This window comes from Microtus pennsylvanicus, chromosome 7 (assembly GCF_037038515.1).
Source record: "Microtus pennsylvanicus isolate mMicPen1 chromosome 7, mMicPen1.hap1, whole genome shotgun sequence".
Lineage (NCBI taxonomy): Eukaryota > Metazoa > Chordata > Mammalia > Rodentia > Cricetidae > Microtus > Microtus pennsylvanicus.
Genome location: NC_134585.1, coordinates 84,327,029 through 84,353,998, shown reverse-complemented (window position 1 = coordinate 84,353,998; position 26,970 = coordinate 84,327,029). Strand labels below are relative to the sequence as shown.

The 26,970-nt window shown below is 38.2% G+C and overlaps 1 protein-coding gene across 6 annotated transcripts; it reads left to right on the top strand.

The window, feature by feature from the left end:
- Ube2d3 (ubiquitin conjugating enzyme E2 D3) lies at positions 1 to 25,797 on the top strand. Of its 6 annotated transcripts, none has more exons than XM_075981283.1 (9): positions 52 to 166; positions 1,452 to 1,606; positions 14,894 to 14,957; positions 15,058 to 15,089; positions 19,230 to 19,307; positions 20,037 to 20,142; positions 22,921 to 23,014; positions 23,497 to 23,546; positions 24,935 to 25,797. In XM_075981283.1, the coding sequence occupies exons 2-8, from the start codon at positions 1,583 to 1,585 to the stop codon at positions 23,543 to 23,545; spliced, it is 447 nt and encodes a 148-aa protein (XP_075837398.1). In that variant the 5' UTR covers positions 52 to 166; positions 1,452 to 1,582; the 3' UTR covers position 23,546; positions 24,935 to 25,797. The 6 variants fall into 6 exon arrangements, with proteins under 6 accessions (XP_075837402.1, XP_075837398.1, XP_075837397.1 ...); XM_075981282.1 differs by lacking the exon at positions 52 to 166 and adding an exon at positions 371 to 511; XM_075981281.1 differs by lacking the exon at positions 52 to 166 and adding an exon at positions 554 to 691.
- Positions 25,798 to 26,970: the final 1,173 nt, after the last annotated feature.

Here is a 26,970-nt window from a genome sequence, read left to right as displayed (position 1 = left end):
GCCCAGTGAGAACTTAGGGGGACCGGCGCATCTCGCGATAACTTGCGGGTTTGGGGGCGGGCCCCAGGCAGGAAGAGAGCACAAAACTGCCCTTAAGTCATTGCAGCCCCGGAGCTCCGGTGAGCCTGCCACGAGGTTCTCGCGAGATCCGCCGCCTCCATACCAAGTGAGGAAACTGGGGCCACTGTAGGGAGGGGCGTGGGGCCTCAACCGCGCAGCTGCCGCTTCCATTACCTTCCTCCTAAGGTCTCCTTCCGGTTCTCGATGCTTCTCTGGGTCTGAGGGTTTCCGCCACTCGTCTACCCTCCCCCTCAGCCCATGACCCGCCTCCGTCCCCCGCCCTCCTGGCCCGACCTCCGATCAGTCTAGCAAGAAGGTGCTGTCCCGACCGGGAGACGGCAAGAGGGTGGCGCGTCCACTCGGGCCTGGACGAGGGAGGCAAACCGCTCCCTTGCAACCCTCGGCTCTCCCTGCGCTCGCGACGGCGGCGTTGGCGGACGGATACGCGGCGGTGAATAGGCGGGCGGGCGGCGGGGGGGGAGGGGCGGAGCGTGGCAGCTGGCAGTAGTTCCGTCAGAGCGGACATCTTGTGGCTGTGCCGTGCGCGTGAGCCCCGTAGGGCCGGGGAGGCACCAGCTGCCGCGCGGGGAGGAGGCCGAGGCCGCAGCTCGAGGGAGGCCCCGGCCCCCCTGTACGCGTGGGGTGTGGATGGCTCGGCCGAGGGGGGGGGCCGGCGCGGCGCCCCGGGCTGTGGGCGGCCCGAGTGGGCAGCCCTCGGGGCTGGGTGGGGTAGGGTGGGAAGGCCGGCGAGGCCGGGACCCGATGGGGGGGGGGGCGGACATGGGCGCGTCCTCGCGCCGGGGCTGGAGCTTGGTGGCCGCCGGGCGCGTGGTGGAGGAGGAGGAGGAGGAGGAGGTGGTGGCTAGGCGCGCGCACGCAGGAGCGCGTTGTAAGGCGGAGAGTAAGGTGGTGTCAGGGGGGACACGGAACGGCCCCGGCTGTGGGGACGGCAGCACCCAGGAGCTCCGTTGCCCTGTGCTGGCCCGCCGACCTTTGGAGCAGAAACCGAAAGGAGCCCGGCGCCGGGCCGGAGCCTCCCGCTCCCCTCCCCCTTGCCTTTCTTTGCCCTAGTGACGCCGGCCTAGCGCCGACTAGGCCCGGGCTCCTCCTCTGCCCGGCTCTGGACCCTGCCCCGCACCCACCCCTTTCTCCTCCGCCTCTTCCTCTCCCACCCGGGGCTCTTCCCTTTCGAGAGGCCGGGAAGTTAAACTTGTAACCTCCTCTCGGCTCTTCCCGTCACCCTCGCCCTCGCTGGGCGAGCCACGGATCGAAGTAGTTGGTGGCTTTGCTACCCCACCCTCCCCGGATCGCGACGGTTTTCAGGGATCTGGCATCAGCAGGGTTTCTCCGAGGCCTTGGCAAGTTTCTGATCTCCTCCGTTTTTGCAAAAGGCGCCTGTGTCTGGCAGAGCCGGTGTGAGAAGAGGAGATAGACCTTCCTCGCCGCCGGGATAATCAGGAGTTTTGGCCGGACCTTTGAGTTCACATCGGGAGAGTGAGGAGCCCGGCGAAGAGCACAGACTATGGCGCTGAAACGGATTAATAAGGTAAGTTGTTGGAACTATGTGGTCGGAACCGGGGCCTGGGAAGGAAGGAAGGCTCGAGCCCTGAGAAAAGTGTGCGGGTGGGATACAGTTCTGAAAATGCCCTTTCTTGGGCTGCCTCTTGCGTTAGCAGAACGCGTGTGCACTTTCTGAAATGAGCTTTTATTTGGGGGAGCTGAACGCTTTGGGCAAGCGAAATGTTATAGGCTGAGTTTGTTTTGCTAGAATCTGCAAATTCTGGGTGAGAGCGTAGCGTTTAGGCACGCCGGTTTTCTGCTTCACGAAGTTAGTCGGGTTTGGGAAGTGGGGTTGTGTAGAGCCCTGGGGCAAATGTCATAGTACTGCTTCCTAATGTTGGTTCTTCAAAACTTACTTTAGCTGTGCTGTGCCTATGGGCCTTCTAGGAAGAAAGGAACGAAACAGATGAAAAGAAAACGTTTTGTTGCGAACTTTGCTGAGGGTCAGGGTATTATTATAAACATACCTCGGTTTACTAAAAGGTAGTGACGAAGTCTGCCCAGAAGCTTAACCCAATCTGGGCAGTTACACAAGACCAAGTGGGGTTGGGAGGAGGTGGACTGGCACTGTTGCCACTTCCTGTGTTGTGTGGTCACCCGAAGCTATTTATCTGAGGTACCGGGAACTGATGTAAATGCCTTCAAGAGATCCCTGTGGTGTGGGGGTTGACAGTGGACGAACTGTTTTGTTTAGAACCTTTCTTAAGGAGGCTTGTTTCAGCAGTTCAGTTAATTTGATAATTTTGTCGATTTAAGTTAAAAAGAAACTTAAGATTTTTCAGAACTAGTTGTCTGAGCAGAACTCCCTCTTCGGATGGTTTCGTCTTATTTTCTTCCTCTTAACTTCCATCCTGCATTTTAAGATGGCGGCTGCTTTAACTGGTTCGGGTTCTTTCTGGCATCTCCTTTTCTAATATACGAAGTAATATTCTCTGCTAAGCGTTAGCCGTTTTTTATCTGGTTGTAGAGAGTTCAGAGACCCTCTGCTTCCAAGACTTAAAACCTAAATCCACACTCTCAGACTGAATTTCTCTTAATTTATGTGTGTGTGGTGTATGTGGTTCTTGCACAATCGAGAGGGTGGAGTGTTTTACAGCTAACTTGAAAAAAATGTCATGGAATAAAGGCAATCTTAGTAGAAAAGACAAAATAGGAAGGTTCGGTGTTAGAAACTGGCTCTTAGAGCATAGCTTTGAGAGTCTGTGAAGGAAAGGCCAGGAAATGGATTGGCTGTGGGGGAGCTGTCTGATGCTACTTATTTACAGTTATTTAGTGTGTTTAGCTTGCTAGGTTTAATTGGCAAGGCTGGAGTTCCATGAAAGTTAGAATCTTACCTGAATATACCGAAGCTGAAATCTGAATTCTTGATGTCATTGTGTAATCATTGTAGTTTTATGCAAAACACTAACTGGACTGTTGTATTGTTGTTGATAAGCAAAGGAGAAAAGCAAAACCTTAGGATTCAAGACTTTGAATAGATAATTTTAGAATAATCACTTAACTGTGACCATTTTGAGGGCGAATCTCCCATTAGAGATGCATTGTTCTTTCCTGCATACATATACAGAGACTATAACTTTCAGTACTAGTGAAAATAATTCAGATCTATAGCTGTTTATAAATGTAAAAATTACTTGAAGGGAAGGTCTTACTGATTTTTTTTCTTTTACAGGTGATACTCGGCTGCTCTGCTACCATTTTAATGAATTAAAAGCTCTAGAGAGGCAGTAATGGTTAAGTGTGAACATTTGTAGTAAAATGCTTGGCGATAGAACCGAGCAAGTTTATCCATGAGGCTAATCTGTATAAGGAGTTTGTCTAGTTAGAGATGACAGAGAACAGATGGTTTGAAGAATTGTGTGTTGATACTTGATATGTAAGCTTTCTACTTTAGAGAAATATTTATATGCCACATGACTGATTCAACATGTAGGGCATTTCGAATTTACCCCATGTATATATAGTCAGAATCGTGAGACTTCTCTTAAAATGGCACCCAGATGCAAGCATAGTTTTTGAAAGTTCAGAAAGAGGATGTTTTTTTCTTTGTGTGGGGCGGGGGTATCATTTCTGTCAAAATAAGGGCCCAGTTAGCCATTGTCTTTTTTTCTTTTCGTATTGTTCCCTGTTTTGAATTTATTCTTATGATTACCCCTAGCAAGTATTAGTATGACTGTAGTTCTTGGTATTTTATTAAAATTCTTATGCCACTATGAGCTTTAGAGATAAACTGGAATAAGTTGTTGGGTTTTTTTTTTTATTTTATTTTAACAGTAATTTTTCTTAGTATTTTTTACTGTTTTTTCTTAGCCCAAATAACCTTTTGCTGTAGTCGTTATTTGGACCAAGTTGTAGTATGGTCCTGTTACTAAACAGGCATTTTAAAAGCTGAATTCAAATCTGTTTTGGGAGTTTTAAGAAATTTTACTGCTCCAAAGAAAAGTGACTGTTACATATTTGGGGAACATTGAGAAACCAAGCCAAAAATGTTTTTGTTTTAAATAAAGTATTTGCAATGCTTTTGTTTTAAAGTATTTGCAATGCTTCACAACTTTTAAACAGTATTTTCTAAGTAATTTTCTTACAGCAAATGTGGAAAAGTAGATACAGTTGACATCTTTCTTCACTGTGAAGAATTAAGTCACCGTTAAATTTAAAAAACAAAACCTCATCCAGGTGTTGATGATGTAGCAGAGTTGGGACTAGAACCCAGGCAATCTAGATTGTTCTGGTAACCCCTGCATTTTTATACTATTCTCTTGTGCTAGTTAAGACCTAGCGTAGGCTCTTGTGTAGTAGGCCTGAAAATTGCCATGTGACATACTCCATTTTATGGATGAGGTAACAGCATGGAAGTTGACTTTTGATTTGTTCAGTCACACAACTAGTGAGTAATGGGTTTCTAATAAGATAGGTTGTCTTTTGTACCATTTCAGTTCTTACTAAATGAATACGACTTTTTGTTTTCCACTTCATATATAAATAATGAGGATTTAGTTTGATTTTTATGTTATAACTAACTTGTAAATTAAGAGTGTATTTAATTCTTAGATAATTTTGTTCTGGGCTAGAAACTGCTGCGTATTAAGTGCTGGGATTCTCTTAAAGTACACAAAGTAGTGGTTCAAGCTTTGTAGGCAGATAGGTTTGTCCTGTGTGGTGGTGTGTGTTGGGCGGGGGGGGGGGGGGCTTAATTAATTGGTCCTCGAGGCTTATCCTTCATCTGATGCTTACCTGCTGTGTTAAATTCTGTTAGCACATAAAGGTTAAGTTGAATATTCTTCACAACACTAGAGAAAGCTACTTGTGTAACTGCATTGTCAAATTTTTTCATGTTGCTTCCTAGGTTCGAGTGCCTCTTAATAGTCAAGTCAGTTCTTGGTTCTCAGTTTAATTGGGTTCTCGGGGTGCTGTTGGTGAAGGGAACCACTTTGTATGGTCAGTGCTTCTGGAGTCAGGTCTCCTTACTTTACCTGTGGGTTCTGTCTAGAGATTGAGCTCAGAGTGTTTGCATCTAAGCAAGCACCTTTATGCTCTATGAGCCATCTTGCCAGCCCCAGCTTCTTAATGTTGAGATTAAAATGTTTCAGTTTAAATTTTTGAGGCAAGGTTGTCATACAAAAGCTGGCCTGGAGTGAGGCACTTCCGTCTCAGCCCTCTTAGTGCTAGATTATGATGATTATAGGACTGGGCAGGTATGCCCAGCTTCCTGATTGTGCTTTTAGTCATCTATTTGTTTAATTTATTTTTGTACTTTGATTTTTGAGATTGGGTTTGACTTTATAGCATTGGTCTCAAATTTAGAGCAGTCCTGCCCCTGCCTCCCACCAAACCCAGCTGCATTGTGGTTCTTAATAGAAGTATCTTCTATTTCTGTATACAAGAGCTATTGTTTAGGTAAGTTTTTACGTTAAATTTTATTTCAGAAGTTTCTGACTTTTTAAGAATACACCAATGTGAGTTCCTTACTGAGTCATCTCTAGAAAGGCATAATTTTGAAACGTTCATTAAGGGATTCTAATCTTGCTCTTAGTTAGAAACCTGGGGTTAATTTCATCAGTACTTCACTAGGGTTGTAATTGTATGAAGTGTTACCAGAGGATAAGAAATTGTCATTCATGAGAATCTGCTTTGGTTGGAAAAATAAACATTAAACACATTCATGTGTTTCATCACTTTGTATAACTTATTCTCAAGGGTTTATCAAAAATTCTTTGCTATTCTGTATCCTAATGGGGGTTTTGGAGGCTTGCTACCATGGCAGTAAGCTTAATTCAAAATTCAGTAATGGTAATGAGTCTGTGTACTATTGTAATGTATAGCCAGTTTACCTTATAACATGTATTCTTAAAATGACTCAGGCAGCTGCGATGGTACATGCTTAGCTAGGGACTAAGGTCTGGCAATATAAATAGGAAGTGACTTTGGCAATGTAGTTTACAAATCTTAATACAAACTAACATCTTCAGGCGAGGAAGGGGGAAAGTTTACATTTTTACACCTTGTTTAGACATTGATTTTTTTTTTTTAAATCCTTTAAGGACCTTTCAGATAGCTTTATGGCAGATTTTGTCCTATTTAAATTTGGATTCTCTCATTTGTGGTTTAGTATTTTTTGGTTGGATGTTTGAGGATGGAAGTGCTTATTCACATGGATCCTAAGTATTTACTACCCATGAGTATTTACTACCACTGAATTGCTGAGTTGTTTTTTTTTTCATATCTGAAGTACCTGATTTGCTTTCATGGATTAAGGCTTTCTTTTGGTCTTTTCCAATGCTGCTTACAAACAGAATTTTCTCTTTCTGAGATAGAAACTTAGTAGGACTGAATTTGCATGTCACTGGGCCTGCCTTTGAAGAATCTTAAGTGATTACCTTTAAGAGTGACCCGACGAAAGAAAATTGTAGTATTATTCACTCAAGCCATTCTTAGGACCTTGTCTAATAAACAAGCATAGTTGTGTCACCTATAATTAGAACTAAACAGGAAGCTAATGCCTTGACAGTGATGTAAGCAGCATAGTATACAGAACCCTTAACTTGTAGTCCTTAGGATAAAGGAGGAAACTAGGTTTCCTTAATTAGGAAAGGTTAAAAATGGAGTTGTTAAAGGGGGAGGGGGTGGGTTTAGTTGTGGTGCTTTGGGTTTTGGCCTTTGAAATGGAGTTTGGTGTTTTCGGGAGTCACTCAAACTTCATCCTCCCGCCTGGTAGCTAATGATGATTCTTTTTGATTATGTCTGCAGTTTTGTGAAGTTTGTTCAGATCATAATCTTTTGTCAAGTATCTTCTGGAAATAATTCTAGTAACCATAAATTTCTGAGAACCTTGTTTCTTTGACATTTTTGTTAAATAAGAAAGTCAAGTTGTAGTGGTTGTAATGGGCAGCTGGGGTAAGATTTTTGGTTTTTCGAGACAGGGTTTCTCTTATCTGGCCTGGAATATTCTTTGTAGATCAAGCTGGCCTTGAACTCACTGAGATCCGCCTGCCTCTGCTGGGGTTAAAGATAATGCATCACCACTGCCTGGCTTTTGGGGTAAGATTTTTAATCTCAAAACACTTTGGAGGTTTTTCTGTTCCTGCTTCCTGCCTTAAATCATCTCAAAAGTTATTTTAATTGAATACGTGTGCAGTAAGGGCTATTTTGATTTCTTTGAAAGTCAAGTCAAATTTAATTCTGGAAAAGTGAACTCCCAAGTAAAATACAGGAAATTAACTTTTAAAATAGTAAAGATTCTGATAGGAAATCTGTTTTACCTTTGATGTACGGAAATACAAGATAGTGTCAGATAGGGACAGCTGATACTGGAACATGGTGGTAAAGTAGTAATGTGCTGTATTTAGGGACATAGCGTAGGTCTGAGGTAAACAGATAGAGGCATGAAAGCTTAGCTGATGGAGTTGTACAGCTTTATTCACAATCCTTATATATTCCACTTAGCTCTCAGTGCACAGATCCTTTCATGTTTATTCCAGCACTTTTTCTTTAGTTCTTTGTTTTTAATACATTGGCCAGCTATAATTGTAGTCTTTGCTTACTTTACTACGGGCATCGCCCATTACCAGCTAAAATACCAACACAATAGAGTAACAAACATGCAAAAAACAGAACAATGTACAATATTGTGTTTAGATGTAGGTCTTTCTGTAGGCCATTTCATATTTTCAATAGTGAACTGTCAAGAGATGCTCTATCCCATAATTGTTGAAGTAAGGGTCCTCTTAAACTGTATGGGCTTTCTTCTAGCAATATCTCAGAGAAATGTTAATCAGAATAAAAACTTGGAGCCTGGAGAAATAACTCAACAGTTAGGAGCACTGGCTACTGTGCAGAAGATGAGGCTTAAGTTCCCAGCACCCATATGGCAGCTCATAACTGTCTTTGGTTCCAGTTCCAGGGCATCCAGGCTCCCTTTTGGCGTCCTTGGACAAATACATGCATGTGCGTTCAGGCAAACAATCATAAAATAAAAATAATCTTTTAAAAATGTAATGGTCATACCGGTTGCTATTCTTAGTAATGTAGCCACTGGTTGTTAGAGTTTTGCTTAGTATACAAATAACAATTTTTCTATGCTGTTTACAAAGTCTTCAGGAAATATTCGGGTATATAGTGTTTATTGCAGTCCTTCTGTGAGACTTTAACCTAATGAGGTGAGTTAGACCATGTAAGAGCTTTTAGGATCTTTTCTTGATTGGAAAAGGGTAGAGTGGCCTCTTTGACTTCTTGGGTCTTTCAGATTTTTAAAGAAAAATAGCTCACAAGTAGGAAATGGATTTAGTTAGCTTTTCTGTTAACACATACGTGTGCCACGTTTCAAGAAAAGCAGGTCAGGGAAAAATTTTTTCTAAATAGGTTGATTCTTACTGATATTTTGTGTTCTTATTTGGTCTTTTTACTCCATTAAGAGGTGTGGAACCTTTGGCAAGTCCTAATATCTGCCAAACTCTACAACAGCTGTCTTCTGATTTCATTAGTCTACATAATAATTGGCCAAGAACAACCTAAATATTCCCCTTACCATGAAACAAATCATTGTTTCAATTAGTTTTCATTTAAAGACCATATAGGTTAGGATCAGAAAGGTGGCATGTCTATTCCCGGAGAATACTTTGGTTCCGCTCCTAGTGTCCATGTAGTGGCTCTCGACCTTTTTTTATTCGAGTTCCAGGGGATCCAATGCTGTCTTTAGACCTACAAGTACCAAGCACTGCACTCAGTAAATCCAGAGTCTGGTGTGATGTAGACTGACAGCAAATAGCGTCAGGGGAACTGATTTTATGAGCGTTGTTGTCTGTGTTTTGTTTGATCTATAGTTAAAAAAAATACCAGTTTGTGGGTCAAACTAATATATGTGATTTAGAGTATCACTTCTAATATCGTACTTCAGTGTATTTCAACAGATCTAAACTTAGTTTATTGTGCTTTAAAACTCCAGTATCTCGTTACTTTTGGAAATATACTTTGACAAAACTTAGTGACAAAACAAAAAAAGTTCTTAAAGATCAAGCCTGATCCAACTCTTTTCTTTACTTATCCTTTGTTATATCAAGCTATATCATCAGTGCTTGGTTTTCTAGGAAACTTCATAGACTGTGTCCTTACCTGGGTTTTCCTGTCTGATACCTGATTTTTTGTTTGTTTGAAGGACTGTTTAATCATCCATCATTGCCTACTACAAAACTCAAATGCCTCTATTTTAGGTCCAGGCAAACAAAACGATTCCCTTTTCAAGATGTATAGCGCATTTGAATACTTTTCAGTTTAAGATTAATTTTTTTTTGTCTTGTGCCTACTTTTGTTGGTTTCTTAGAGATGTTCATATTTTATTTTACCTGGTATTTTGAGATCCAACATGTTTGGTACCTTGCAGTCAGCTCTGGTTTTGCGCCTGGTATGGTTCGTTCTGATCTGCTCGTCCTGTGAACCTGTCATGAAGACTTAAAAGGGTTACTTGACTATCACTGGTGCGCATTACATAAAACTCAAGTGACAAGATTAGAATAGCATTATCTCCTATTTATTTTTGAGACATGTACCCCAGAATGAATGTAATCCTCCAGTCTTTACCTCCCAAATGTTAGAATTAGAGCCATGCTACTGCTTTCCTTTGTTATTAAAACTGTCGACCTCAATTTGTGTTGCCTGTAAAGTTGGTGTATGAAGTTACTGACTTTACATCTTTGATTGTTTCTGTAGAGATGTCTTGGTTGTGGAAATTTGGCAAATAGACACATAGAAATTATTTAAAGGGGAAAGAAGAAAATTATTTGAGTAGCAAGAAAGGAAATAAAAAGCTGAAACTTCTGAAGTGATGCCTTTGCCTTTGTTCTAAAGAATTGGTAATGCTAGGTTTTTGTCTTTTTTTCAAGACAGGGTTTCTCTGTGTAGCCCTGGCTGTTCCTGAGCAAGTGGTTATTTCACTTTCTTGCAGTATTGATTGTGGTTAGGTTTTACTTAATTGGTAAGTAATAGTCCAGTGTTTACTTGACGTTCTTAGTCACTTTGAGTGTACCGATCTCTTCTGAATGTTGAATTATTTCAGAGTACATTCTTAGGATTTTATCAGAGTATACAAAACCAATTCTAATGTCTAGGTATTTGATAATTTGTTTCTAGGCTCTCCTACCCAACCTAGATTTTTTTTTTCATATCCTGATTAACTGAACTGAGTGGGATCCATCTGCGTGCTTGATTCACTTAGGTGTTAACCAGTTTACTTAATTGTTTTTCTCGCTTTATTTCTGATCAGAAATCTTTTTTAGCATTATCTTTACTTCACACATTGAGTCAGTCCACAAAGATTGTTGAATTATCCACTTATGAATTATGCACCCATTCTTGATAGAGTGTTGTGCTTGCTTTCAACTTCCAGTGATATTCTTGCTTCAAACTTCATACTGAGATTACAGGTGTCTGCTACTATACCCAACTGTTGCTTAGTATTAATCTTTGAAGAAACATTTATTAAAAAGAAAATTGGAGACCTTTTAGTGACATTATTTTTAAAAAATGTATTTAAAACAGCACTTATTGCTCATGCCTTCCAGCATCCACATGGAATCTAGGTCCTGCATGCCTATGAGAGTATATGCACATAATGATTTCATTTTCTACCAAACTGACCGTTTTTCTGCACTAATTAAGTGACCTTTAAAGATTTCCAGTGTCTCTAAACAAAAACAAAATTAGAGGGCTCAAGTCCATGTCAGAATGGAACTTTGTCACTTTATTTATTGCCTCAGTGTTTCAAGAGCTTATGTATAAGCAAAAAATATTAGTTGTGATGTTTTGGTGGAATATTTTGTATTTTACCCAGTATTAGGATAGAGAAGGCATGTTTTATGCTGCATTGTTCAGTGTTTGTTTTTTTAATTGCAAGTTTTGACAAATACTGTTTTTAAAGAATTGTACATGTGTGCATCTGTGAACACCATGTATATAGGTGCCCTCAGAGGCCGGAAGAGGATGTCAGGTGCTAGAACTGAACTTACAAGAATATCTAGTGCTCCTAACTGCTGAGCCATCTTTCCAGCCCTTTTACATTTTTGCTGGAATATGCCACAACAGTTTAAACATGTGCTTCATTTAAAAGAATATTGTTGGGGGCTAGAGATGGTTTAGCTGTTAAGGATCTGCGTTCTTTTTTAGCCCTTCTTTAGGTGACTCACAACAGCATATAACTGCAGTCCAGGGAATCAGATACAGGTGTGGCTTTTGTGGACATCTAGATGGAATATACCTAAGCTCATGTAGGCACAGACTGTAAATACACAGAAGTAAAGTCTGAATGATCTCAGAAAAGCTGTGTTTGGAATGGAAATATAACGCATGGTAAAGTGCTAAAAGAGCTTGCCTTGGGTGTGTAAGGCAGTAGTGGGTTCTGTCTCCAGGACTGCTAGAGAGAGAGAAAACTTTTCATTCCCTCTAATAATAATATGGCATTGAACTATATTTGTGAAGTTCTCATTTTGCTGATATGTTTAACATATGAGCTATTCATTAGCTTTTCATAAAGAGGTGAAATTGTTGTCCGAGAGCTTTGACTCTTAAGCCTTAACTCACTTAACCCACTCACTGGTTTACATATCACATTGCTATTTTTCAGAGACCATTGCGATAGCATACCTAGTTAGTACATACCATTTAGGCATCAGAAACAGCAAGTGTTAATCTATTCATGTAAGTTGTAAGAGTTGGTTGGTAAGACTCTCATCGACTTATGTCATTAAGCCTTATATATTGGCTCAGCGGTTAAGGGCATTGCCTGCTCTTCCAAAGGTCCTGAGTTCAATTCCCAGCAACCACATGGTGGCTCACAACCATCTATAGTGAGGTCTGGTGCCCTCTTCTGACCTGCAGGCTTACGTGCAGACAGAATATTGTATACATTATATATATATATATATATTGAAAAAGAAAAGAACCATGAAATGAGAGTTAATCGTATGTAAAAGAGAGAATTCTTTTCCCTGAATTTGCTTTTTAATAAGTGAAATCAAGGCCGCATCTGCTTAAGTATGCAAAGTAAAGTTCCTTTATACCCGTTCTGGTATTCATTGTGTTTCGTAAGGCAGTCTTGTGTGTGTATCCCAGGTTAGCCTCAAACTCTTGAGGTCTGCCTACTTCTGCCTCCTGAGTGCTAGGATTAGAGGTGTGCACCACTGTGCCTGTTGATTCTGGCATATTTATTGCAGTTAATAGTTGAGTGGAAGGAGGTCTAAACTGGGGGCCATGGGACTCAAATAGGCAAACAATCCCCAGTGGTCATTTTAGAAATTTTAATTCACTGAAACTTAGGTTTCTTTTTAATGGTGCATGACATAAATGAGTTCGAGTTGTGTAGTTACTTTCAATAAAGGAGTGTGTGTGTGTGTGTGTGCGCGCGCGCGCGCATGCATATGGCTGGGAGTGAGGGCACACAACCTTTAAGCCCGGCACTTGGGAAGTAAGGGAGGGTAGGGTAAATCTTGAGTTTGAGGCCAAAGAGCTTCAGGCCAGCCAGGACTCATGATGAGAGACCCCTGTCTCAAAACAATGGTGTATGGCTGTATGCGTAAAGTGTTTGACTTAATATAGCACATGGTATAGTAGCCATACTTGAGATCTTGGACTCTTTAATTTTTATACATCATATACATTACGTTTTATATCCAAAATATACAAAATGAGTAGTTATTCAGTAATATAAGCTAAAAGCGCTCTGGATTTCTAGACCACTGAGTAGAATGACGTGTGTATTCTACATAGTGTGTTGCTCTTCTGTGGTAATCATATAGTTTGTTTATGTAAGAAATAGGATATATTTTCAGTATGAGATACATTTCAGTTGCAGAGGAGTGCTTAGCCCTTCACTCCCCTCGCTGGCAGCTGCTGCCTGCTTGTCTTAAAACTTTGAAGAGTTAGAAAGCTACAGGCAATCCTCTGTGTGAATGAAAGTACAGTCAGAAACAGGGGACAGTCTCTACTCCAAATTTGATCATTAAATGATGTTTTGCCTCCTAAATTATTAGAATGGGAGGTGTGATTAGGATCGTGATTTGCTGGGTTGTGAATCTCGCCTATGGGGAAAAAAAAGGGCAGGGATTTAAAAAACATTGTCTTGGTTCAGATCAGCACTATAGCCATTTTTGCCTTTTCTCTACACTGGTAATCCCATTCTACAAAATACATAACTAAAAACTGCTTTGTTTTTACTAGTTTCTTGAATTTGTTACTGTACAATAATATTATTTTCCACATTTATATGCTTTTAATGAGACCTATTAAAAGGTTCTTTGGCCTTTCTCTTTGGTTCTCTGTTCTTTGGCCGAGGCAGTTGATTTTTCTGGAATTTAAATTGGAAATTTCTTTTCCATTCTCTATATTTTTGAGGGATGTGGACTTACTCTGAATATTCTATACCTTATGAGTTGTTAAGTTTCATTGCAAGATTAATATCTTCAGTTAAGCAAATTAATACATTGTTGATATTGGTCAAGATAATCCTTTATTGTCTTCTAAAATTGGGGATTAAACAAAAACATATTTTACATGTTATTGGGTCTTAGAAGGAGAGAGGGTCCAAAAACTAGCTAATGTTAGAAGATTGAACCCAAAGCCAACAAATTTTTTTTTTCTTTTTCTCTCTTTTGGATTTTCGAGACAGGGTTTCTCCGTAGCTTCTTGGTTCCTGTCCTGGAACTAGCTCTTGTAGACCAGGCTGGCCTCGAACTCACAGAGATCCTCCTGCCTCTGACTCCCGAGTGCTGGGATTAAAGGCATGCACCGCCACCGCCTGGCTAACAAAATTGTTATAGGTTGGAAATACAGCTAGTTGATAAGAGGGCTTCGCTTGGCATGTGTGAGGCAGTTAGACTACCACTGCCTTTTAGTGCTTGGTCTTTTGTAATAATAGGATTCTGCCTTTGGGGGCGGGTTCTGTTTATGACTACTTCCAATTTTGGTATGAAATGTATAAAGAACTTAAGCTAACTTGTGTTTATTGGAGGAAGGTATTGAAGGGAGGTGACTCTTAACTGCCTTGGGCCATAGAGATAAGTGTTGAAGGCAGCAGCAGTACTTTGAGGTTGGGTTGAGTTTATACTTGATGTTTTGATGATTAAAAAAAACATTAGTAAGGTTGAACCTGTATCATCACCGGTTTTTGTAAGTCTAATAAAGGAAACTACTTTTATACAAAGTACTATCATGTACATGCAGATCATTGTTGGGTATGTACATACATGTATATTTTGTAGATGTATTTTCACAATTTATAAGAAATTACGAAAATTTCATCTTTCTACCTAGAAAAGTTGAGTCCCTCACATTTGAATTTTAAGAATAACTGAAAATGAACACTGAGTTAATAGGTCAAATTAATCAGGGAGTTTTATTTATAAAGGGCATGTAACTCTAAGCAGTGTTTCACATGGAAAATGAAGTCAGAATTTTGGGGAAAGGGGGATTTGAGACATAACAGGGAGCATCTGAGATTGTCTGGAAAGTTAGTTTATCAAACAATATATTGATCTTGGCTTTGAACTTTTGAAGACATCGGCTACTACTATATTTTGTTCAGAGGTCAATTTTTGTTCCTAAAATAAAAAGTTGGTGTGTGTGTGTCTGTGTGTGTTAATATAAACCCTAGCCAAGATGGTTTTAGTTACTGATTTAAGATTAAGGTTTCTTTCCTCTGATAATGGGATGTTACTTTTTTTTTTTTTTTTAAGCCATGATTGCATGTTCCTTTCTTAAATTTAATCTACCTTCTTCTGTCTTGGTTTAGGAACTTAGTGATTTGGCCCGTGACCCTCCAGCACAATGTTCTGCAGGTCCAGTTGGAGATGACAGTAAGTAAACTGGTTTTCTTTTTAATGGTTAACTTCAGAAAAGGTTGAATGTTTTGGGAATAATGAGGTTTTTGTTTTGTTTTTCCTCATCCCTTTCTAGTGTTTCATTGGCAAGCCACAATTATGGGACCTGTAAGTATTAGTTTTTTGTTTTTTTCAGTTTCACTTTTCATTGAAAATCAGTGTTCGCTTAACACATTTTTATTTTAGAATTTTGACCTTAGTATAATAGACTTACTATATTCTGGTATATCATAGTTAACACTGCTTTTAAAAGAATAAGAAGTCCTTCCTTAAATGAATATTTGTGATCATATTCTGTGGTACCTATCATCTCTGAACCCACCAAATTCCTCGTTTTGCCTCTGTCTTGGCTTTCTGTATGGTGGTAAAAGTAGTCATTAAGCTTCTAAGAAGGCAGTTTATTCTCCCATGGGTTGTTCTCAAAGCATTGAAACTGCCAAGAATGAATGTGGCTGGCTTGTGTTATTTTGGTCACTCATGTGCTTGCTCTCTCTCTGTCTCTCTGTCTCTGTCTCTCTCTCTCACACACACACACACACACCTTGAGACTTGAGACAAAATTTGAATGTATTAAGGCAGAGCTTGATATTTTGAATAAGAGTGCTCTAAAAACAGCATGGAGTAAGATTATGTCTTGGCACAAATAACCTTTATTTTTAACTTAGGGTCTCTTAAGTTGCATATGTACTGAACTTTTTTGCTTTTTGGCAGTAATGTATTTACATTACTGTGTTTGATGTATTGGGTAGGGAAAAAGTAGGTTGTACCAGGCTTTTCTTTTGGACTACCAACCAGCTACCAAATCATAGATACAGACTTACTAGTTTTGAATGTTTGAGTTAGCTTAGGCTTGTCCCCTTCTTCTCTGAGTCATTTCATAGACCCAAGACTGACCTTTTTTTGTGACAGTTTGGGGCTGGTCTTAAATTCCTGCCTCAGCCTAATGAGTTACAGGATTGTGCCTCATGTTTAGCTCATTCTTGATTTTTAAAAAGTTAGTGTCTTATTTGCAATTGGTTTTGTTTAGTTCAGTCTTAATGTTGTAATCCAGGATGTACTCAGATTTTTTTTTAGCAACCTTCCCATCTCAGGCATGAGTCACCTTACCTGGTCTGATTTTAATAAGTCATTTTCTACCTTATTGAATGTGAGCACCTGGCTGTGTTGTGTGTTGGAATTAAAAATATGAATAAATAATAGTCTCTGATAGTCTTCAGGTACTTTAAGAAGAGAGTAGGTAATTTAAACATGTTAGAAAGTAGTAAGATACTGGAGTAGATAATAAAGTACACAGTAGGAGAAATCCTTGACTTTCCGGAATGATGGAAATTCTAGAGTAAATGTGAGATTATAATTAAAAGTAGATTAAGTAAAATTAGGGAACCAGGCTGGTATTTGGTTTTGAAGAATATTGGTCTGTCTTATCTTACCTACAGAGAGGCCACAAGGACTTTTTTTCTTTTTTTTTTTAATCTTTTGTTTTTTATTAAGTGCTTTTTCTTTTTTTCTTAACTCAGTCACAGTCGTATATTTTTGTGTTCGTTTGTGCCCTTGCATAGGTTTGAGAGTTATCAAATCGCCTGAGTTAACAGGCAATTGTGAGCTGCCTGATAAGGGTGCTGGAATTGAGCTAGGTCTTCCGGAAGAGGAGTGTGTTCTCTTAACCACTGAGCCATGTCTCCTGCCCTATTGTATATATTCTTGACAGTTAAGAATTGTCCACTTGGACTGCTTACTCTCTTGACATTTTAAAATTTACTGCTTGGTAAACATGCCCCTCTGGCTAGATGCTTGCTGTACAGACATAATGACTAGGGATGGGGTAACAGTTACTGTCACTTTAATTTTTTCAGATAGGGTTTCTCTGTAACAGCCCTAGTTGGAACTAGCTCTGTAAACCAGGCTAGCCTCAAGCCCAGAGATCTGCCTACCTCTACCTCCCAAGTGCTGGGATTAAGGGTATGTGTCACCATCACCTGGTTTACTATCTCTTTTTAAGTGGAATAGATACCTGCTGTATGCTGTACTATGCCCCTTTCATACTTTTCTCCAGTTTTATATTTCTTTCAACTATGGGGGGGGCGCCCATACTTTCACTTATGAATATTTTTGTAAACCTATACAAGTAAACTGAAACAGGGGACGTGATAACCTCATAAGTTGCAGGTTGCCAAGGACATCTGGGTAGTAAAAATAATTTTCTTTGTAGTACTAAGGTCAGTTAACATGATTGTATTGGACTGTATGTAAAGATTTTGGTTCGTTTTAAATTTTTACTTAATGTTTTAATAAAGAACTTGAATTTTAGTGAGTTATACCCAAGAAATGCCTTTGAGTCGTTGAACTTTACAGATGTAAACTTTACATGTAAAGTTAGTATGGTGTGTACTGGCTTATTCCTTCTGAAGATATTTGGAACCACAAAGATTGGTTGAAGATTGCTAGTTGTAATTTAAGTGTAGGAAAGAGAAGGGACCATCGCACTATATTAGCATTAGTCCCCAGTAATGTTTCATGTCATCAGAATGAATGTTTCTTATCTGTTACTTTTCATGTGCTTAATCTTTTTAATTTGCAAGGGTGATAAAGATTGGGAAACTACTTCCACCTTAGTCTGTGGCCTAACTGTAGAAGAGAATCCTGTATTGTCAGTAATGGGTTAAGCATGATCAGCTATAAAGGAAATCTGAGAAAACAGTTCATAGGGCTTATTGTTCTATTTCACATATATTACTTCATACTATAATACTTACTGCTCTATAAAATATTCTTTTCTTTTAAAGAGAGCTTTGTGGTTCAGTTGAAGAGGGAAGTATGACTAAATTAAAAGAATGGTACATTGACTAGTGTGGAAGATATGATATTCCAAGTAGAGGAAGGCGTGTGAGCGTTTTATTACCGTTATGACACTACTATAGAGATAACTATGATAAATTTAAAAGTAGAGAGTACATGGTGGTGTCTTTGGAAGACAATGTTTCACTTTACTGTGTAATCAAGGCTGGCCAAGAACTTTATATCTCAAGCTGCCTTCAAACTCACAGCAAACCTTCTGCCTCAACCTTTCAAGTACAGAGATGACAGGCATAAGCTACTATACCTGACAAGTCTTCCTGTTTTTTTAGAGCTGTGAATCAAATGAGAGAGTAAGAATTATCTCTGAGATTCTGGGTTTCTGCTTTCTCTTGTGATTGGGGAAGAATGGGATTGAGGAAGATAGAAGAATTGAGATTGGAATGCATGTGGGAAGTAGGCTTGAGAATTGTGCCCACACACTGTAGAAGAAAACATACTGAAACATGTAAGGTCAGAGGTTAGAAGCAGAAAAGGGGTCTGTAGACACATGCAAACTTTCATGAGGGAAATTGTTGAGGGAGTAAAAAAAAATTAAGAGGAACAAAACCTAAGGTAGAAAGAGTCTAAAGAATCTTCTCAATTTCGAAGGTTGATGTCAATCATCAAAGTAATTTTTTGTTCCTTTGGTTGGGTTTTGTCATCACAGGGTGGGATTAGTGTATCATTGAAATACTTTAACCCTTTGTGGTTTTTTTTTTAAATACTTGGTTTTGCCTAAATGGGTCTTTATTGAATTATTTTCATTGAACATATTGTGTGAGTGTGCATATTCATATGAATGTATCATGGTGCCTGTATGAAAGAGAACAGCCTGTGGAAGTCAGCTCTCTTTGAACCATTCCTTCCATGGGATTCTAGGGATTGAACTCGGGTCATCTGGTGTGGTGGTAGGCAACCTTTACCAACTGAACCATCTCATTCACCAGCCCCATAGATTAATTCATCTCATAAATTGATGTTTCTCATTTTGGGTACCTTAATTTTTTTCATGCAGTTTTTATGTGTTTTCCAATCTGGGGTTGGTTTTGTTTTTTTGGTGAGCATTTTGCAGAGAGCACTGGTGGTATCTATATATAATGCCTGTACTTATGAAAGATAAAGAAAATCAGCTTGGGGCAACAAGATCTTGACTGAGAAAACAAAAATAGTTTAAGGGCTGGAAATAGCTTGGACATAGAGTGACAGCCTTTTTGCCTGCCTTTTAGTCTGTTAATTGGGTTCATTACTTTATAGTAAACTTTGTTTCTCCATTAGTATGAACTGAATTGGAGGGCGCAATAATTTCAGTTTCTTCATTGCAGTGTAAACAGCAGGTAATTTTGGTTCATTAAAAAAATGAACCTTTTTTAAAGGAACTGTCTTGGCATATTAAGCCTATTTCTCTCTTCACAGAATGACAGCCCATATCAAGGTGGTGTATTCTTTTTGACAATTCATTTTCCTACAGACTACCCCTTCAAACCACCTAAGGCAAGTATTATCTCTCAGACATTTGTTAGTTTATGGATTGTTTTAGAAGAGTATACAATGGTCATAGAAATACAGGTTTCTGTGTAATTGAGGCTTGAGCTTTGATTATTGTTGAATAAAAATAATACACAGAGAATTAAGCTGTATTTGCAGAATGATTCCTATTAGACTGTTCTGGAATTTTTCTATCCACTTTCCAAGGGCTAAGGTTAAGAGTATGCCACCGTACTGAACTGTTGCTGATTCTTAACTTCTAATTAATTAGACACAGATTTGAATTCTGTAAAAATATGTAATTTGCTTTTTTGAAGTTGGAATGCTCAAGTGTTTTCTCTGCTTAAGTGGAGTGTTGGAGTCTAGTAAATTATAGGATCAATTTGCCTTGAGTATATGTTACCAGAATGGTTACAGTTACTTATTGCACTTAGGTGGCTGATTTCAAGTGTTAAAGACTGGATCAGTCACAACACACATGGTGCTGGTAATCTCTGAGTATTTTTCTAGCTATCTTTGAAATTAGCTTTTATTATCTAAAACAATTGGTTTTGTTAAGAAATTTTCATGTATGTAATATAATTACTTTGATCCCATTCTCCCCTCCCCTTATATCCTCTCATCACCACTTCCACTGGTGTGACTTAGAATTTATGCCTTATTTTTTAAAGTCTAAGGTACTTGTTTTATTTGGGAAAACTATCTAAAAGTTTTACTGTGTGTTTTGTTTTTTAGGTTGCATTTACAACAAGAATTTATCATCCAAATATTAACAGTAATGGCAGCATTTGTCTTGATATTCTAAGATCACAGTGGTCTCCTGCTTTAACTATTTCTAAAGGTAAAATGACAGTTTTAGCTACTGATTTTCTAACAGTTAAGGCTTTATCCTTGAATCTGCTTGAATATTTTTATTGTGCCACCGTTTTAATAAAAAGCTGTTTTCAGGGCTGGAGATAACTATAGCTCAGTTGGTTTAGAGTGCTTACCTAGCATGCACGAGCCTACCATTCAGTCTTTTTTCAGTCCTTTATAAACCAGGTGTGGGTACATGCCTAAACAATAGTGCAATAGTGGGGATGGGAGGGTCTGAAATCAAGGTCATCCTTGGCTGCACACAGAATCTGAGACCAGACTGGGAATGTGTAATACAGTATCTTAGAAAACCAATTTAGTGTTTTTGGTTGTTTTTACTTCCATCACTGAAAATAAACTAAGGGCATTTTTGTTAGAAGTTAAACTGTGTTGGGGAAGGTATTTGCCTAAGTTTTCACATAATAGCAAAGTTTGATTTAGTGTGTTAATGGTGCATACAGAAGCCAGAGTTGTCTTCTCTTTTCTACCTTTATTTTAATAGGACAGGTTCTGTCATTGAACCAGAAGTTTACAATAACTCAGTGTCTACTTTTTCTCTACCCACCAATGCTGGGATACAAGTAGACAGAACTAGTGACTCCCAGTTTTTTTTTTAACGTGAATGCTGGGAATTTGAAATCAAGTCTTTGTACAGCCAAAGCTCTTACCTAGTGAACTGTTGCCTCAGTCCTCAAATTAATTTTTTAACGAACTTTGTTCTTCGGTTACTAAACTATTTGATTGTGAGTGTGTGGGTTGTAATATATACATGAATGCAGGTGCTCTTGGAGTGCAGAAGGAAATGCCAGATCCCAGGAGCTATTAACAGGCAACTGTGAGACACCAAGAATGAATGTTAGGAAACTCAAGCTGTCCTCCAGTGTGTGCTCTGAATTGCTTGGACCATTTCTTTAGCCCCTCTTAACACCTTTTAGGAAGAATAGGAAAATATAGCCAGACATCGTTGATACAGCTTTTAAATCTTTAAAGTTTTCTACTCTAGCAAACATCTGGTGTGGAGCTTCTGTATTTGAACATACCTTTAGTTGGGTGTTACTTACCTGTGATAGTTGCTTTGTGTCTAATAATTCTCTATAATTAGGGAATTTGGGGAAGATTGCTGTATAAAATCTGGTCTACTTTAAGTAGAAGTATGTTAAGCCTAACAATTTCTCAGATCTCAAAGGGATACCCCAGATGGAGATAGTTCCTCCTCTTGAGCCGCTGCTGGTTTTAAAATGACAAGTAAATTTTGACATTTCCACTCTGCAAGTTAAATTGTATACAAAACTTTTTAATGATGAAATTCTGGCTTTTAGTATTTACAGGCTTGGGTATTGTCTTAATTTTTCTTATGTTAGAGTCAAATTTTTAATGCTAGTAATTAGAATTTGATGTCAGCTCCTCTATATTGATCATTATTTTCAGACTCCATGCTGAAATGTACCATTTCTAAAACTTGGGATGATTGTTAGTTTTTGTTTTTTACCAAAGTGTTTTATATGAGTAAATGCAGATTAAACAAGTATGTTTTGTTTACAGGTAGCATGTGACTCAAACATTTCTTTATATGATTGTTGAAATGCATTTGACTCTCTAGAGTATTACCCAGTTTTTATTTTTGTTTGGTTTTGGTTTTTTGAGACAGGGTTTCTCTGTGTAACAGCTCTGACTATGCTGGAACTCGCTCTGTAGACCAGGCTGGCCTCAAACTCAAAGAGATCCTTCTTGCCTCTGCCTCCTGAGTGCTGGGATTAAAGGTGTGTGCCATCATCACCTGGTGCAATTTTTATTTTTTTCAATTAATTTTTTAACCTAAATTTTAAATCTTTGTCAATAGTGTTTTCTTATAATCTGAATGCCAAGTTCCTATTTGGTTTTTTTGTTTTGTGCTGTGATGTACTATAATTCTGAACTGTATTTCTACAAATGCAGACTGAGTTGATAGATGTTACTTGTTTTTTATATATTGCACTAACAGTTGAGAATTAGAAACTGACCTTTTTTGAGTTAACTGTATTTTATTTTTTGATGCCCACTCATTTTAATTTTGACTTGTAAGTGCTGCTGTTAACATACATATTTATCTTATGTGGCATTTACTTGTCGGGCTGTTCGATTTTATTCATTCAGTGGTTGTTTGAACCACTGAAGGCATTTATATGTGTAATGAATGACCTTTGTTAATAAATGTTACTATAGAACATAGCAGGTATTCAAAAAAAAATCTGGTATCTTCTGACACTTGGCATTTTCTAAACCTGAGTAAGAGTTAGAACTGAAGGCTTGCTATACCACAGAAATAACACTTCATCATCCTGTAGGGACAATGGTTTCTTCTTCAGATTTAAGAAAATAAAACATCTAGTGGAGCAACTTGTAGTTTTTGTGAGAAACATTTTTCTACTGTAGATTAAAGAATGGGTCTCTTTGGGATTTTTGTTTATTTTGGCCGAGCCTTGACACTAAAAATAATAGGATGTGGTGTTAACTGTTAGTACTAGAGTTTTGTATTCTCTCAAAGTACCAAGAAATCCTTGAATACAGCCTCTCATTGGTTGATTGATTATTTGGCGTAATCATTACTGCCTGGTGCCAATAGATTTTTATTTCTAATAGTTCTTATTTATAGAAAATTCTTTTCTGTAGAACTTTCTTGAGAATGGTATAGACTAATAAAAGTATGACTTGGGGTCTGGAATATGTTTTTAAGTTCTAACATTTGCTTATCCTAATGCCTGAAACTGCATTTTTTTTTTGGTAGTTCTTTTATCCATTTGTTCTCTGCTATGTGATCCAAACCCAGATGACCCCCTAGTGCCAGAGATTGCACGGATCTATAAAACAGACAGAGATAAGTAAGTACGAAGTTGTTTAATAAATGACTGTAAACAATGGAATTGTTTGTTTTTAATGGGTTGGGCTAATTTTTTTAGTTTGCTGAAATTTGAGACAGTACTTTTTATATTTGTTTCTGGTAAAGTAGTTACTATAAAACAAGAAAACAACAAGGGCCAGCATAATGGCTGAGACTGGAGCATTTAGAAGTTTGGAGCTGGGCTGGGGCTACTAATGAGACCATGCCAAGTAAATAAATGGTCTTAGCATATATGACAGTGAGTAACTCCTTTGAAATTTGTTTCCTAATGTTTTAAAACACTTGTATAATTACTGAATTTGGGGGAAATAAAGCACTTTTTCTTCAGTGTTTCTCAAAATAAATAGTACTTATGTAAAATTTTTGGTCTAAATCTATCAAATATTTGAATTATCTTATGTTCAGCTTAACCATTTAACTTTCGTATGTTATAATTAATGCTAAGTGTGCTTGTTCAATTAGGTACAATAGGTTAGCAAGAGAGTGGACAGAGAAATACGCTATGTTGTAGGGTAAGAGGATCTGCACTCTATGGTGCGCTTATTCATGGTACTGCCAGCACTTGAGTGCTGCATGCTTTAAGGCACTGTATTAACTAACCAAAGGTAACAGATGTGGCAGTTTTCTGACAACTGTTTTAACTGCTTGATCTCTGTTAGTGTGAAAAGTATATACTCAGTCTTCATTACTGCTTGAGATTATTGCATGGCAAAGCAGTTATATAGCTTTAGTAAGAAGTAGAAATGTAAGATTATCTTCATCCTATACTAAATTACCATGGTGTTCATAAACTTTGTGTCGATACTATCGAATGTGGTGGTTTTACTCAGATTTTACCAGGAAGAATATAGTGGTATATAAGAGAAAAGCTTAAACCTCAGCATCTAGACTAAATGTTTATTACTGACAAGCATGAATTAATGTTAGCTGTATTTTGTGGCTCTTTGTATGCTAATTCGTTTTAAAGTGCTGGCTGTTTGAGGAGGGTTTTCTAAATCCTGTAACTCTTAAATTGCTAGAAAAAAAATTTATGTTGAGCTGTAGAAAAATAGTTGAACTGTATACACTTGGTTTGAGATGAAACTAGTATTAAGTTTTCCGCTGCCCTTTGTTACATACTTATTTCTTAAGCTTTTGTCACTTTTTTGTTGGGGTAAATAGCCTGTATGATATGGGTGTGTACTGTAAGGGAGAAATGATATTTGTCAGTACTGGTGATCTTTCTCAGGAATAACCTGGCTCACTGATGAATTACCTGTTGATCTTGAACGGAAACGTGGTTGCACTCCTAGAAAGTACATTCATTCTTCAGCAGGTCTCAGTGGGGATTAACAACAGTCATTGCTACTAAATTTTTAATTTAAAATAACCACTGAAGCCTGTTTCTTGAAAGTTACTGTTTTATCACCCTTTCCAATGTCTTCTAAGTTTCAAAGGCAATTTTCTTTCATTATTTAACTAACTTCTCAGTCTAGGTTTCAAATATGATTTTTCAGTAACAGGCAAATGTTCTGACATTGGCCAAAATTTCTATTGATATACAACATGTGTATACTGTTGTGACAGTAATGAACTGTAGTTTTTTAAATGTGTGAAAATTTGTTAGAGTGTACAACCAACTTGAACTTTGATAGTATACTACCTTATTGGTGGGAGGTCCTTGTTAAGATTCCCAATCTCAGCACCACTTTTATTTAGTGAGAGAACACTATTTCCATGGCTCTCATCTTCCATACTGTACTGGTGCTGCTATTTCTGTTTCTTGTTGACTTTTAATCTACTATAACCATTACAGGTGACATGATAAATCCACAGGTAACATAGAAGTGTTTCCCTTGCCTTTACAATACTAACAATTCTTTCAGTTTTATTTCTTAATATCTTACTTGTTTATTTACAGGTACAACAGAATATCTCGGGAATGGACTCAGAAGTATGCCATGTGATGCTACCTTAAAGTCAGAATAACCTGCATTATAGCTGGAATAAACTTTAAATTACTGTTCCTTTTTTGATTTTCTTATCCGGCTGCTCCCCTATCAGACCTCATCTTTTTTAATTTTATTTTTGTTTACCTCCCTCCATTCATTCACATGCTCATCTGAGAAGACTTAAGTTCTTCCAGCTTTGGACAATAACTGCTTTTAGAAACTGTAAAGTAGTTAACAAGAGAACAGTTGCCCAAGATTCAGAAATTTTTTTAAAACTGGAGCATGTGTATTATGTGGCCAATGTCTTCACTCTAACTTGGTTATGAGACTAAACCAATCCTCACTGCTCTAACTTGCTGAAGAAACCATCTGAGGGGGAGGGAGATGGATGCTCAGCTGTCACATCCAAGGAAGCATTATTCTAGCGCATCCATTCTTGTTTAAGCCCTCCACTGTTAGAGATATGAGGTTACATGATATACTTTATGCTCATAACTGATGTGGCTGGAGAATTGGTATTGAATTATAGCATCAGCAGAACAGAAAATGTGATGTATTTTATGCATGTCAATAAAGGAATGACCTGTTCTTGTTCTACAGAGAATGGAAATTGGAAGTCAAACACCCTTTGTATTCCAAAATAGGGTCTCAAAAAACATTTTGTAATTTTCATTTAAATTGTTAGGAGGCTTGGAGCTATTAGTTAATCTATCTTCCAATACTGTTTAATATAGCACTGAATAAATGATGCGAGTTGTCAATGGATGAGTGATCAACTAATAGCTCTCCTAGTAATTGATTTATTTTTCTTCAATAAAGTTGCATAAACCAATGAGTTAGCTGCCTGGATTAATCAGTATGGGAAACAATCCTTTGTAAATGCAAAGCTGTTTTTGTATATACTGTTGGGATTTGCTTCATTGTTTGACATCAAATGATGATGTAAAGTTCAAAAGAGTGAATATATTGCCATGTTCAGTTAAAGTGCGCAGTCTGTTACAGGTTGACACATTGCTTGACCTGATTTATGCGGAATTAATAAGCTATTCAAAAAAATAGTGCAGCTTTAATATGCTGCACGTGATTCTGGCAGCCCTAGAGTTCAAAATGGACTTGGGACTCAGCAGTTTTGAAACATGTATATGGAGTTTAAGAAATTTATTTTCCAGGTGCATCCCCTTCTAACTAAAATTTCTTCATCTTGTACACTTAACAGCTGAATATATATATATATATATAACTTGGGAGTAATAATGGGTCAAAATTTACAAAATAAAGTACTGTTTTGGTGTGGGAGTTGTCATGAGGCTGTGTTGAAGTGACTTAACTGTGGGATATTGACTATCCATTGAGATGGATTTGTTCAGCCATTTACATTAATGAGCATTTAAATGCAACAGATACCATTTCAGGTGACTTAACATGAATGAATAAAAATCAGTGCTATTGGATGTTTGTTTGACAAGTGATATCTGTGCCAGTAAATCTTCTGTAGTAATAAGGGCATTACCATTCATAATTCTGAACCTGTAGTTTCACTTTAGCTTTGACTTTTCATTGCTTTTTCTTAATCTTGTATTTGATTTCTAGCACATGTAATGTCTCCATTTCCACATTTTTGCACTGCTTATATTTATGTGCAATCTTATTCCTTGTCTGCACACATGTGGAAAGCTAGAAATAAATAAATGTAAAAGCTTAATTTTTATAAACATTTAAATATGTAATTTGGACGTGATTTGTTGGCTTAAGGTTCTTCTCTAAACTGGAAGTGAAGTGCATGCCTTCTGAAGATGTTCTGGCTTTATACTGTAATAAGTATATTGGGAAATAACCAGTTTCAGTTATTCACTCCAGTGAGTCCCCCCCTCTTACCCCCATTTTTACTTTTTGTTTAAATCATGGGTCCTTTCGGGATGTAGGTATCAATGCTAATTAAAACTTTGGGTTGAGATTGTGAAAAGTGTTCCCATAAGGGTAAGAATAGTATTCTTTGACTTTGTCC